Source organism: Staurois parvus, unplaced genomic scaffold (assembly GCF_062004578.1).
Source record: "Staurois parvus isolate SC_StPar_1 unplaced genomic scaffold, SC_StPar_1.0 ptg000635l, whole genome shotgun sequence".
Classification (NCBI taxonomy): domain Eukaryota; kingdom Metazoa; phylum Chordata; class Amphibia; order Anura; family Ranidae; genus Staurois; species Staurois parvus.
The window spans coordinates 3,258,290-3,273,487 of record NW_028318431.1 but is presented as its reverse complement, the minus strand read 5'-3'; the positions used below and the strand labels follow the sequence as shown (position 1 = coordinate 3,273,487).

The 15,198-nt window shown below is 40.3% G+C and overlaps 1 protein-coding gene across 5 annotated transcripts in view; it reads left to right on the top strand.

Moving 5' to 3' along the window:
- Positions 1 to 15,198, top strand: part of CTPS2 (CTP synthase 2) — a 306,531-nt gene that overhangs the window by 285,460 nt on the left and 5,873 nt on the right. For all 5 annotated transcript variants that reach the window (XM_089693658.1, XM_089693654.1, XM_089693659.1 and 2 more), the window contains one exon: positions 310 to 389. In XM_089693658.1, the coding sequence (XP_089549784.1) occupies positions 310 to 355 (46 nt within the window). In that variant the 3' untranslated portion in view covers positions 356 to 389. The remainder of the gene's footprint in view (positions 1 to 309; positions 390 to 15,198) is intronic.

The following is a 15,198-nucleotide window of genomic DNA, read 5'->3' as shown; positions in this document are numbered from 1 at the left end:
TATGTGTCTTGTATTGATGTCAGGGTTGGTGGAAGAAATTAGCACTGCAAGAGACCAAGTAAAACTGGTGCTCCTGGAAGTGTCCATTTCAGAAGAAACTGTTTCCGGCAATTCCTCTTCAGTAGAGCAGTATTTGGCAGCATTAGCAGCAAGAGAGGTAAGTATATATTTCCTGCTTTATAGCTACAGCATTTATTGGGACTTTTAGTTTGGTGAAAGGTCTCTGTAATATAAGATTGCCATAACTGAACTAACCCCCCAAAAATCTCTACAGCCATAAATAACATACATTTCTTAAATATTTTACAGGAACAGCTACAGTGACGTCAGTGAAGACAGCTGTCCCGAAAATTAGCTGCATTTAGTAAATTGTGAAGCTTGAATATCAGGTAAATGCAATTGCTATCACACTAATGACTGATAATATGCTAATAATGTTCATGGTGCACTTAACAAAACTGTCAGCTACAATGCCAGGTGTTGCATCTTTGAGTTGTATATTAAAGAAAGTCAAGGCATGTATTTATTAACAGGTAATTGGTGGGTGCAGAAGGTAATCTTTATGCAATTTTAAGATTTATCTGCTCAAAAAAAGGAGACATTTGCCTTGATTTAATAAAAGCAAATAGGCTATTCACTTGCAAGGAAAATTTCCCCAAAGCTTAGTGTATGTGGTCAAATATATCTATGAAAAGAATACACGATCACATGCATAGAAAATAAAAAACAGCATTTTTGCATGCACATGATTGGATGGTCAAAGGCAGCGGTACTTCATCTCATTCACTAAATTCTGGAGATATTTCTGTTGTAAAGTGCATCTTCCCTACGTTTTGCTTGCCTCTAGTAAATAAACCACATTGACCCTGAATGATAAAGGAGTTGGGCATGTTTATTGTCACTTTGCAAACTTTTTTACTTATTTTTATTTATTCCTCACAAAAAAGGCTCAGTCTAGCTTTGAAAAAAAGGAAAGGTTTGCTACCCTTTTTGTTTATTTTAGACAGATCGGAGGTAGTCAGATGTAAGCGAACACATGTCAATTTATGTCCACCTGCCTATAGACCTAACATTGGTTCATTAATGTCTGGGTTCATGTAGTGCTTTCTGTGTATTTTGTATATTTTTCATTTTTCCATGTTTGAATTTAAAGCTCTACACAATGGCAACTAACATTTCCATTCACCCATGTTTGTTTTTTGTTTGCTGGAAACTTAGCACGGTGTTGTGGACCGTTTATTACCATAGTAGCCAAACGTTTTTTTACCATGAAATGTCATAACTATAGAAGCAAACATTGTGCCAGCACACAATGCTATAGGTTACCTGTAAGTAAGTAAGTGGTTTTCTCTTATTGCACTGATGAACGAGATCCTTTACATGTGCTTCACTATAGCAGGATTCAGTTTTCCAGACTACGTATGGGGAAAGTGTGTTCCATATCCATTCTAATTGTATCCATTGTACCATACAAACAGGTAATAGACAACTTGCAGTACATACCCTGTCTAATATACCTGCCCTGTGTTTTAACACACATTGAGAAAGATTTACTAAAACTGGAGTTTGCAAAATGTGGTGCAGCTGTGCATAGAAACCAATCAGCTTCCAGGTTTTATTGCCAAAGCTTAATTGAAGAAGCTGAAGTTAGAAGCTGATTGGCTATCATGCACAGCTGCACTAGATTCTGAGTGTTCCAGTTTTAGTAAATCTCCCCCTTTTGTGTCCTTAGTTAGACATCTGCAAATGCATAATATAATGAAAATGGAGGCCAGGATACCTTTTCACTTTGAATTGTTTTACACTTCATTTCAATAACCTAAACTGTAAGCTCACCTCCAGCATGCTTTTACAAAATGTTCCCTAAATGCTGCGTCTCCTCCCATTACACGTGCAGCTTTGGTGTGGTCTCTCCACAAAAAACTGCTGGCCAATTGGTCCCCTCTGTCCTGTCATTTGCGAGACAGACCGGGCATTACAATTAGCAGCTGCTCTTGGCTGTTCAAACTGCACACATGCGCAGTGCACTTTCTTCTTTTCCAGCTGAGCTCAGTAGTGGTGGTTTCGGGCCATTCAGACTAAGTTCCCACACACTGCACTTTCTCTTTGTCTAGGTGAGCTCAGCTAGAGAAGAAGAGAGCACGCTGCACAAGCTTGCAGTGGTTTTTCTGGCTTGGAAAATACCACATTATGGCCACTAGATGAAGCTGATGATCACAGGAAATACAAACTTGTTTACTATATTCTGTTTAGTGATTTACTCTGTTCTGTATGAATGAAAATTGTTAAGCCTGGAGAGAAAATAGCCTAATAACATTCATTTTTGCTCTCGTTCACACAAACATACATGCCATTTCATAGGACTAATAGCTTTTTTCTTTTATAAATACACCCCTTAGTGTTTGATTCCTTTCCACCTTAAATGGAAAAATTCTCACCTTCTGAGATGGACTTTATATATTAGGTAAGGTCATTCAAGGGTAAACAAGTTAGAAACAGTCTATGTATACTAATAAATATATATACCCGTACTGTGCACAAGGAGAAAGCACACGCTCAAAGATTGGAAGCTTTCTCAGTTTATTATTATTATTTATTTATTATTATTTATCACAGGTACTTATTTAGTAGCATCAGTTTACGTAGTGCTTTACATGTGTGTATTATATATATATATATATATATATATATATATATATGGTATATATATTAGATTGTAAGCTACAAGGAGCAGGGCCCTCCTAACCATATTGTTTTGTTGCTGTATTGTCTCCCGTTATATTGTAAAGCGCTAAGCAAACTGTTGGCGCTATATAAATCCTGTATAATATTAATAATATATATATATATATACACACATTGTACATTCACATCAGTCCCTAACCCTCAAGGAGCGTATGATCTAAGGTCCCTAACGCACATTTAGAAAGGAACTGATTAACTTACCAGCATGTCTTTGAAGTGTGGGAGGAAACCGAAGTACCCGGAGGAAACCCACCAGGCACAGGGATAACATGCAAACTCCAGGCAGGTGGTACCGTGGTTGGGATTTATTCTGTTTGTTCTGTGATTGTCAATAGACTTTATACAGTTAAAATATAGGAGTTAGATCCTGTGTCATTTGCCTGGAATACGCTTCTATTGTTTTAGGCACTCAAGGTTACTGGCTATATGCCTGGAAGACTAAGAAACTGTCTTTGTATTTCAGTGAGAAAACAGATGGACAAAGGCTACTTTAAAAGGGAACTCTATGAATATAACAAATATAAAATAACACCTGTAAAGAATAACTCTGAGTGAGGCCGACTTGCTCAAGGGGTTAACAGATGTCACAGATTTAGGTACACTTAGATGTCTCCCAGATTATATAGCTATTTTATGGCTTTTTCCAAGTAACGAACAATCAGTACCGCCGGCTGTAGTGTTCTGCTGGTAGGGAGGGCTCCTTGATATCTGAACACAATAGCTCAGAGGGAGTGATTCCCCTATCCACATCAAGTGTGTGAATGGGATAATTGGGTCATTTTTTTCTTCAATTCACTGGATGAAGGAAAAAAAAAAAGATTAATATTTGGCCAGCTTTAGATGTCTTCCAGATTGTATAGCAAGTAAACAAAATTCCATAATGCTTTCTGATTATTAAAAAAAAAATTAAAAAAACGCATTCCTAGGTTCCTCCCACCATAATGATGTCACCCTCACACTACCTTTTACGTTACGTTCATTGACTGCTAGCCTGTTTAATTATAAGATCACAGTGCAGCGCTAACAATATATTCAGTCAAATGCATGAAGGTTCATATGATTAATCCCAGAAGCAGCATAAAATGAATCGCTGAAGGTATGAAAGTTCATATAGTAAATCCAAATATGCGACACCAGGAAAGGCTCCCTCTGCTGTAATATACTTGACTGGCAAAGAATATAGCAGAAATGCACACTCACCGACCGTGCATTAAAATGCGCATGTGAATAATCATCCACTGAGATGGATTACACCGGGTATGCATTAGGACATCCCTCCAAGGTATTATTATTATTATTATTACATCGGGTTTATATAGTGCCAAAGGGTTTGCTCAGCGCTGTACAATAGAGGGGGGGACAATACATGAAACAGTACAGCAACAACAAACAGCACACGAGGGGTTAGAGGGCCCTACTCTTTCGAGCTTACAATCTAGGAGGGAGGGGGTAGTGGTACAGGAGGAAGTGGCTGTGGGGGATAGAGTGGTAGGAGGAATGAAGGAGAGCGGCTGTTAGGTGAGGGTGGGGTAGGCTTCCCTGAAGAGGTGGGTTTTCAGGGAGCGCCTGAAGGTGAGGAGGGAAGGTGACAGTCTGATGGATTGGGGTAGTGAGTTCCAGAGAATGGGGGAGGACCTGGAGAAGTCTTGCAGTCTTGCGTGGGAGGTGGAGACCAGGGAGCAAGATAGAAGGAGGTCCTGTGAAGAGCGAAGGGTACGGGTAGGGTGGTACCTGGGAATCAGGTTGGTGAGGTAGTTAGGGGCAGTGTTGTGAATGGCTTTGTAGGTCAGAGTGAGTAGTTTGAATTTGATGCGTTGGGCAATAGGGAGCCAGTGGAGGGATAGGCAGAGGGCGGTGGCAGAGGTGGAGAGGTTGGTGAGGTGGATGAGTCTAGCCGCTGAGTTCAGGATGGTCTAAAGCGGGGAGAGCCTGCACTGGGGTAGGCTGGTGAGAAGGGAGTTGCAGTAATCAAGGCGTGAGATAATCGGGGAGTGTACGAGTAGTTTAGTGGTGTCTGGGGTAAGGAAGGTATGGATCATCCAATTAAGATGGAGTGGTATACAGCAAGGCTCAGAGGTCCCCTGGGTGCCAGATGAACAGCTTGGATGGATTCCTCCCTCTGGGTCAAAGTAATGCTGTGGCTCTGGTAGGTTCGATGCCCCGGGTTGGCAGGCTGGCAGGCCCCAGTCTGTGTCAAGACAACGAAGCTTTCACCTCACAAAACCGACAGCAGCCAGCGTTCAAGATGGCGGCGCCGGAGAGCAATCCCGTCATCCACTGGCTTCGCAGTGGACGCAAAGTGGTTAGTGTTTTGGTCAAGGTCAGGGTCAAAGGTGAGGATTTTTTTTTTTTAATTGGTATCAGTGTCCGTGTGTTTTAGGAAGAAAACGAAACAAAATGCACACTATTGATTCTGGGCTGTACTACGGGTAAAAAACAACAAATAACATACACATATATGGTGTTGCTGCAATCGACAAGTGCTGGAAAATTTATTTTGGGTTGTTCTTTAGTGGTAGGTTATGGTAGTAACAAGAAACACACAGCTAAATTTAAAAAATATTTTTTTTTTTTACTATTTTGGGCCAGTTTTCCTTTGATAATAAAAAAAATCAGGAGATATCCATTATCATTTACCCCTAAATGAAAGCCCAATTTGTTCTGAAAAAAACAAGGTATAATCCACCTGGATGTACAAAGTAGTTGTGATGATATGTACGGTTTTACTAACACATGTCAACGTTGCAAAATTGTGTTTAGGCATTAAGATTTGTTTTACCCTTCGGCATGAAGGGGTTAAACAGTATAAACAATATGTAAACATTAACAATACTTATAAAAAGTAATCTGCCTGGCTTTACAATTAAAAACTTAAAACAGTGACATAGTGTGAGCATGACTAGGATTATGAAAGGCCGGAGGCACCCTGGGATAAAACAGAATGCCACACGCTGTGACAAATGGTATATATGGCCAGATTTTGATGAGTCGCTTTACACACTGCACACATATAACAAGGCCCTTGTACCCACAAAATACCCCGAATTACTGTACCACAATGGACTACCTCACAGACACAAATAAACTTCAGGACAAAGGATCATTTTTTACAGTATGTTTCAGTTGTGTGTGTTTTTTTGCACACCCAAATTATGAAAAATGTTTTGTCTGAGCCTAGCTTAAAGAGGAACTTCATTAAAACCAGCAACTGTTGAGGCAATGAAAACCTTGGTTGGGACTATAAAATTTACAACATAATGTTTAGAGTACAGAAGTCAGGAGTTGATGAAAATGCAAAACAGCATACAGTATTGTGTGCAGTTGTTAGGATTTGTTCACATCAGATTCCCCCTTACATCATATTCCCCAAAGACCCCTTAAATTAGGTTTTCCAGAGTCCCTTACATCAGAGTCTGCATATCCCCCCCTTACATCAGAATCCGTTCTTACATCAGAGTCCTCCCTTACATCAAACTCCCCACCCAGATTTCTTCTATACATCTGTGTCTCCAGAGTCCCCCTTACATCAGAGTCCCCAGTGTTCCTTCTTTATACCAGCGCTTCCTCTTATATAGCGTCCACAGAGTTCCCCCTTAAATCAAAGTTCCCAGCATTGCCCTGTACATCAGAATCCCTAGTATTCCCCCTTGCATCAGGGTTTCCAGAGCACCCCTTATAGCAGAGTCCATAGAGTTTCCCTTTACATCAAACTCTACAGAGTTCCCCCTAAATCGAAGTATTTAGCATTCCCTTTGTACATCAGCCTTCCCCCCACATCACAGTTCCTCTTTACATCAAAGTCCACAGATTTCCCCATAAATCATACATCCAGCTTTCCCTCCTTACAATCAAGGTTTCCAGAGTTACCCATTACATCAGAGTCTCCAGAGTTCCACCTTGCATCAAAGTTTCCTCTTACATCAGAGTCCACAGAGTTCCCCCATATATCAGAGTCTGTAGAGTGGGGAATGATGGGAACTTGGATGTAAGAGGGGGAGGTCTGGTGACCAAAGACCCCTTTACATCAGAGTTCCCATTTACACCAGAGTTGCCCCTTTATCAGTGTCCTCCTCACTCCCCCCTTACCTCAGGGGCCCCAGTTGCACTCCCCTCTTACATCGGTGTCCATTCAATGCATGAAGGCTGTAGGGCACTGAAGGCAGACTCGACCTGGCTGTAGGGCACTGTGGGCAGGTTGTAGGGCATTGTGGGCAGGTTCAGGCTTGGCCAGTCTGTAAGGCACTGCTGGAGGGCTCTGGTCCTGATGGGCTGTTATTCCTCCTCCCCCTCCTTCCCGTCTTCCTTAAACCAGTAGAAACAGATCACCAAGCGCCTTGACATCACTGAGCACCCTCCTGTACCTGCCCTGCTGCCCGAGCCAGGCTAAACTCAGCTATCTAATAATTGTACATGCACAGTAGAGAGCTGGGGAGAAGCCAGCAAATTTACAGGGTTTTTTCCCTGTTTATGGACATTCATGGACAGGAGAAAAGCATTCTTTTTTTTACAGATTGTCTGTAAATGACAGATGGTTAGAAAACCTGACAGGTGTTAGGACTGAGTTGTTCTCTTAAGATAATGTAATGTCAGTGTTTTTAAACATTTTCCATCTATCAACAGCTGCAGCCAATCATCTGTTTGGATGGAGGAATCTACTAGCTTTTGTTTTGTTTAGCCTGCTGGCTGAATGAAAAAAACTAGCAGTGGCCAGCTTTAAGCTGGGGACAATTATGAGTTTAAAGCAGCCATTCTCAACCAGGGTTTTGTGGAACCCTAAGGCTGCTAGGGGTTCCTTGAGATGTGACTGATTGACTTCTCATTTGATGGAACTTGCAGAGTTTCAAGAGTCAAAACCGCTTGGCAGAGTCAGTGGCATGACATCAAGGATCTTTTTAGCCAGCTGTAAGGGTGGCATTGTGACCACCACTGTACGGGGGCATTTTTCCTACTGGCTACCACTGTACGGGGGCATTTTTCCTACTGGCCACCAATGTAAGGTGTGTTTTTTTCCGTTGACACCCAATGACATGGTTTTAGCAAGGACATCCCCTAAAACATTATTTTAAGGGTTGAGAAAGGCTGGTTTAAAGTGATTGTAAAGGTTTTTTTTGTCATACTTATCTGTTCTTTGCAGTGGTTTTGCACAGAGCAACCCCAAACTCCCTCTTCTGGGATCTCCCTTTGACACTCCTTTCTTCTCCCCCTTGCTGTGTGCCCCCATAGAAAGGCTCACTTGTGTGTGCTGGATCCGGCGCCGGTCTGTTTGCATCTATTCAGACACACAGCCCGCCGGCTCTCTCCTGCCTCTGTTCTCTGCTCACAAGTTTTGACTGACAGCAACAGGAGCCAATAACTTCTGCTGCTCTGAGCCTGTGAGAGGGGAAAAGAGCTGGTGCTGCTGCAGATGTGCACAGCCCTGGACCGAGATCAGGTTCAGGTAAGTATTTGGGGTGGCTGCAGGGTGAGCGATTATTAAAAGTTTTATTACCTTAAGGCAGAGTATGCATTAAGGTAAAAAACCTTTTACATTTACAGCTACTTTAAGGCATGTAAAATATTTGCAATGTACACGACATTAATAATTTGATGATTATTGATAAGGCAATTATATACAGTAATTGGGTATGGTTTCAAAACGTTCCATGTAAGATTGCAAATCTTCACACATTTTTAGGTTCACTTTAAATGACAAACAAATTGGCTTGAAAACACAGCGAATTGCAAATGGTCATTATCATAGCCCCTCCTAGATTGTAAGCTCCGAGGAGCAGGGCCCTCCTATCCCTCTTGTATTGAACTGTATTGTTGCTGTATTGTCTCCCGTTATATTGTAAAGTGCTGAGCAAACTGTTGGCTCTATATAAATCCTGTATAATAATAATAGTCTTCTGAACATATACATACAGATTGTCCACTCTGAGAATACTTATACTATTATAACATTGTAATAATACAATCATACTTGAATCATGAATGTGTGTTTTCTTAAATTGCTTGATGAAACAAACTACATGGAAATATTCAGCATTTTCCTGAGTCAGTCATCACTAATCCCTTTTCTTTATAGTTTGTGTAATCCCTATTAATGATATTGGGTAGGTGGTTTTACGCTCAAGGGTATGAAAAGTTCCTCTTTGTACATTTAGAGTTAGAAGCTGTAGAGAGAAGCTGGGTCAAGGACTTTCAGAGTTCCCACCGCAGAAGAGGAAAAAGAAATTTGACAGTGCTGGCCAATTACCACACAAAGTTTTGTTAGATCCTAATAAAAACTTAAATTATTTATAGCAGTGTGGGAGTTGTCACTTCCGGACTTTAGTGGGCCTGGGGCCATTTTTCCAACCATTCCCAACATAAGCAATTAAAGGTCTCTACTTGGTAAACAGTGGGGAGAGTGGGAGATTCATTTATTGTACGCACATTGCTTTCCAAATGAAATATTTAGTTGATCAGTTTTCATCAGAGTCCTCCATTTCTGAAGCAATCAGAATAGCTTTGTGTTGTTGACTTACAGTATATGCTGTATAATTAAATCAAAGATCTATTTCTTTATATTGTCAGTGCTGTAATTAATGTGGACCTTTCAGCAACTTTAAAGTCTTCATGAATGAATTCCTAACATGCCACAGTATGCAGAAACAGTATGATTTTTTTTTAAGTTCTACTTTTTATCAATGAGAGGCAGGCAGCTGCTGTCAAGTGATTTTGCTTAGGCTAAATCAGGGGTTCTCAAAACTTTCTAAACAAAGTGCCAGTTTACTGTCCTCGAGAATTTAGGGGGGCTGGACTAGGGTCAGTGGGAATAGAAAATGTCCTGGCATCCAGTGGGTGTAAACAATGCCCTATCTTTGTCAGTGGGAAGACTAGTGTCCCATCATTGGTGTCAATGGAAGGAATTCTGCCCCATCATTGGTGTCAATGGAAGGAATTCTGCCCCATTGTTGGTGTCAATGGGAGGAATTGTGCCCCATCTTTGGTGTCAGTGGGAGGAATTGTGCCCTTTCTTTGGTGTCAGTGGGAGGAATAGTGCCTCATTGTTGGTGTCAGTAGGAGGAGTATTGGCCCATTGTTGGTATCACTGGAAGGAGTTATGCCCCATTGTTGGTGTCAGTGGGAGGAATTGTACCCTTTCAATGGTGTCAGTGGAAAGAATACTGACCCACTGTTGGTGTCAGCGACAGAAATTATGCCGCATTGTTGGTGTCAGTGGATAGAATAGTGCCCCAAGGGCTGGATAAAGATGAGCAAAGGGCCACATTCAGCCCCCGGGTCACAGTTTGGAGACCACTGGGCTAAATTATTTAATCAGCCTGCTGCAAGCTGGAGGAAGCTTTTCTTATGTTTCCTCCCCCTCTTTAGAAAGCATTCTCAGCCTGGGCTGAAAAGCCTGTCCTCTGTCAGTATGAATGACTCTTAGTCTCTGTGTGGAGGCAGTGCTTTCTCTGCAGATGTCTGATACCCATCCTTCCCTTCAGGCTGAGTCAGAGCTAGAGCTCTCCATTCAGCAGGGAGCATGTATTTTGCTTATAGCATAGCAATAGGTTCTAACTCTGCAGAAAGACCACTGCTTCAACTCAGAGAACACGAGTCCTACTCTACAGCATTCTGGCAGAAGACAGGCTTTTATACGCAGTTTTTACGTCCAGACCTAAATCCCATTGAGAATCTGTGGCAAGACTTAAAAAGTGCTGTTCACAGACTCTCTCCATCCAATCTGACAGAGCTTGAGCTATTTTGGAAAGAAGAATGGGCAAAAATTTAACTCTAGATGTGCAAAACTGGTAGAGACATCCCCAAAAAGACTTGCAGCTGTAATTGCAGCGAAAGCTGGTTCTACAAAGTATTGACTCTGGGGCTGAATACAAATGCACGCCACACTTTTCAGATATTTATTTGTAAAACATTTTGAAAATCATTTGTTGTTTTCTTTCCACTTCACTATTATGTGCCCTTTTGTGTTGGTCTATCACATAAAATGCCAATAAAAACCATTTATGTTTTTGGTTGTAACATGACAAAATGTAGAAATTTTCAAGGAGTATGAATACTTTTTCAAGACACTGTAATTTCAACATAAAAATATTTTACAGGTAAATTCAAGAGATGATCACTATTTAAACGGTGGCTCTCAGCATTCCCATTGTGACTGTCTATCCTTCTTTGATATTTTTCTTTAAGATGTATGTAAAAATCCCTTTTGAATGAATCTTCCAGCATGTTCCCCTTCTGTGTAGTGGGTGGCAACGCAAACCTCAGGTTCAAGTTCCTGTTGCTGGCTTACCATGCACACTCTCGCACTCTTAAATACAGAACACCGTGCCAATGGACAGCATTCCCTTAGGCAGCCTGTGTCATCACTGGCCATGCTCCCAGTCCTCTTTCTGAATAGGAGTGACTTATTCATTTCTAATTAGCTGATTCACTTTCTGTGTTCCTAAGAGGCAAGCTGCAGTGTCTGCACACCTTTAACATGATTAACCCTTTTTGAGTATCTCACCAAAAATTACATTTCTTTTTCAGAGAATGTCTAAAGTCTGACTTGTATCTCAATGCACACTACTAGGAAAATTAGTGAGCCAATCACATGAGCAGGAAATTACATTTTGGAGGCAGACTGTACATCACCTGTATACAGAATGCCTCCATGTTGCTACATTGCAATGAATTTTAAAAGGAAAGATACTTTTTTTATAACAATAAATTAAAATATGGATTACGTAGCAGTTGTATTTTTTTTCTTTTTTGCTATATGTTTTCCCACTAACATGTTATCCTTTACTTTAAATAATCTGAATTCCAGCAATCAAATTTAGAGCAAACTACTGTAAAATACCTTGGAATTTAAAATTATATGTCGGATGATTATGTGGACTATTGGTCTAAGAAACACATAGGGGTTGATTTACTAAGACTGAAGAGTGCAAAATCTGGTGAAGCTTTACATGGCAGCCAATCGGCTTTTAACTTCAGCTTGTTCAATTTAAGCTTTGACAATAAAACACTTCCTGTTTTGGTTATGGGACAGAAAGTGAAGGAAAATCCCCCCAATGGGACCCATGTGGCAAAAAATAAACTGACTGTGGTTATAAGCCTCCTATTGTCAATCCAAAATGAAAAAAAAAGGTTTGCCTATGATTTCACTTTGACCTCGTTCCCATAATGTATTCATACTTAAAGTGTTACTAAACCCAGGAACGTACATTAACTATATCTGGTCTCCCACAGTACACAGAACGTGAAAATGCAATTATTTTAGTAAATATAAACTGCTAAATACCTTTTCTCATCAGCAGTTTATAGCAGTCTTGTGACTTTTATCAGTGTCCAGCAGAGCACTGGTTAAAGCTTGTAGAAGGGGATTGTCATTCTCACCTGATTGTCCTATGAGGCTGCATAACCCCTGACCCTCTGTCTGGACAGTGCTGATTGGCCATGTGCTGATCACATGCACTCTCCCAAGAAAAAAAACTATCAGTACACACCAAACTGATAATGTGCAGCTTGCCCCCAAGGCTCTGTTCTGTCTGCAGATGGATTGGGGACAGTAGATGAAGGAAAGGATCAGAGAAGACAGGATCAAACATCCTTTTTACAGAATTCAAAGGAATAATCCCTTAGGGTCCGCAGTGAGTATAACAAGCATACTTTACTGCAAATACAGACTGATTATACTGTTGTGGGTTTAGTAACACTGTAAATATTTTATTATACGATTAAGTGGCACAATGTATCCTGACTCTTTTGATTACATGAGATTATATATAGATATGGTGGGTTAGATGAGGAGCTTATAAACTATGCAATAAACAAGCAAACAGTATTAATACCTCACATGTTTTTATCACATATTGTAATAATCTTAAGAATTTTTAACAAGAACACGTGAAGCTTAGTTTTTCTGGTACAAAAAAATCCAGCTTTTCCTCTGTGTACTGTATGTTTAAAGATAATTATTGTTGGGTGTTGGTACCTTTACAAAAGATTAGTTTCTAAAATCCATACATTATAATTTTTTTATTTAAATTTAAAATATACATAATTGTTTATTGGCAATTCAGCACTGACATACCGTATGCATGAAAATCTACACATATTTGGGGTGCCTGTACTTATAGGGAATAATTAAGTTAAAACTTTTTGAATATTATTCATTATACAGAAACTTTGAAAAAAAAATGCAGTTCAAGTTTGTTTAATGTGCAGTTTTTATAAAAATATTATAAAAATATGTTCAAGATATTTTTTAAACAAATGAAGTCCCTATATGTGCTAAAAAAATTGTGAAAATCATTATTATATTCAAAAGGTATTGTGGAATAACCTGCTGCTTTTCGAAACTTCCAAAATCTGATCTGACCACAAAGGTATTGATTACCCCTTGATGTTTTCTTTTTCTTTTTCAAAAACAATATTAATACTGTTCTGTGATCTAGCTCATCCAGAAAGCAGTGATGTAATCAAGCAAATATTTCCACCCTCAGGCCTTTGAGCTTAGCAAGAATGATTAACAAAAGAACACTGCATAGGAGTGTGACTCGGAATAGAAAACAACTGCTGCAAAAGTGACTGTAGAGTTCAATCTCATTCCTGTGAAGACTGAGATTGAGCTCTGCAGTCATTTTTGCAGCAGTTATTTTCTCATTCCGGGTCACAATCCTGCACAATGTCCTTTTGTCTCTTTTGATCAGTTAACCATCTCGACCGTGCTTATACTTTTCAGACAATGTTTTCCTGGAAAATGTATGTGCCGTCATGACCTTTGGTACAGTACCTCGCAACAAATAAATTGGCAACTTCAGTCAGAGAGGCACCAGCTAAGCGGCACCAACAATTTACCCTTTTTGACTCTCAGTAAGCTCTGACATGACTGCATTATACTAGCAGCGCACGCAGTGAATGACTTAAAGGTGGATTCCCACCTGTTAGCTAGGTATCTCATGAGCGGAAGCAAAAGAATGCTATATCACTTCAGCCTGCAATGCAAAATGTGGTCACTTTCACACCTGCATAATCATGTAGTGTTTCCATTTATTTTGTCTAACGCCTTTATTAGCCACTTTATTAGGTACACCTTGCTAGTACCGGGTTGGACCCCCTTTTGCCTTCAGAACTGCCTTAGTTTTTCGTGGCATAGATTCAACAAGGTGTTGGAAACATTTCTCAGAGATTTTGCTCCATATTGACAGCACTCAGTTGCTGCAGATGTGTCACCTGCATATCCATGATGCAAATCTCCCATTCCATCACATCCCAAAGGTGCTCTATTGGATTGTTGGGACCATTGAAGTACAGTGAACTCATTGTCATGTTCAAGAAACCAGTTTGAGATGATTTGAGCTTTGTGACATGGTGCATTATCCTGCCGGCAGTAGCCATCAGAAGATGGGGACACTGTAGTCATAAAGGGATGGACATGGTCAGCAAACAGAGCCAGGTAGGCAGTGGCATTTAAATGCTCAGTTGGTACTAAGGGGCCCAAAGTGTGCCAAGAAAATATCCCTCACACCATTACACCACCACCAGCCTGAACCAGCTGAACCATTGATACAAGACAGGATGTATCCATGCTTTCATGTTGTTTACAATCAAGGTATGCAGAATACCATCTCTGAATGCACAAGTGGTTACTTGAGTTACATTTGCCTTTCTATCATCTTGAACCAGTCTGCCCATTCTCCTCTGACATCAACAAGGCATTTTCCTCCACACAACTGCCACTCACTTGATATTTTTTCTTTTTCAGACCATTTTCTGTAAACCCGAGAAATGGTTGTGTGTTAAAATCCCAGATAAGCAGTTTTTGAAATACTCAGACCAGCCTGTCTGGCACCAACAACCATGCCATGTTCAAAGTCACTTAAATCCCCCTTCTTCCCCATTTTGATGCTCGGTTTGATTTTCAGCAAGTTGTCTTCACCTCGCCTACATGTCTAAATGAATTGAGTTTCTGTTATGTGATTGACTGAATAGCAATTTGTGTTACCAAGCAATTGAACAGGTGTACCTAATAAAGAGGCTGGTGAGTGTATATATCCATTCTAACAAATGATTTGCCTTTCATTTCTATATTAAACTGAACAGGTTGTTTTAAGGTAAGGGTTCATAAATCTTTTCATGGCCCTGTAAATTCTTTCTTACTGTGTTTTTCTGCCTCCTTGTAATGTCCTCCATGAGCTCCCCAACCTCATGTGCACTGCTCTATGCAAGGTACAAGTCCATAGTCCATCTCGGGAGCGAGCAAGTAAAGGGTGGCTATGCTCCTACATACATGGAGACCAAAAGTAGCCACCATCTAAGAGGAAGTCAGACAGCAAAAAAAAAATTAAATTTGGGAATTTAGAGGATGCTAAGAGCAATAGAAGGTATTTTTTGATTTAAGAATATATATAAATTGTTTTAATAAACCAGAGGTGCTTTACTGCAGGGGACCATATTATTTTTTTGTTCATGGGGCTA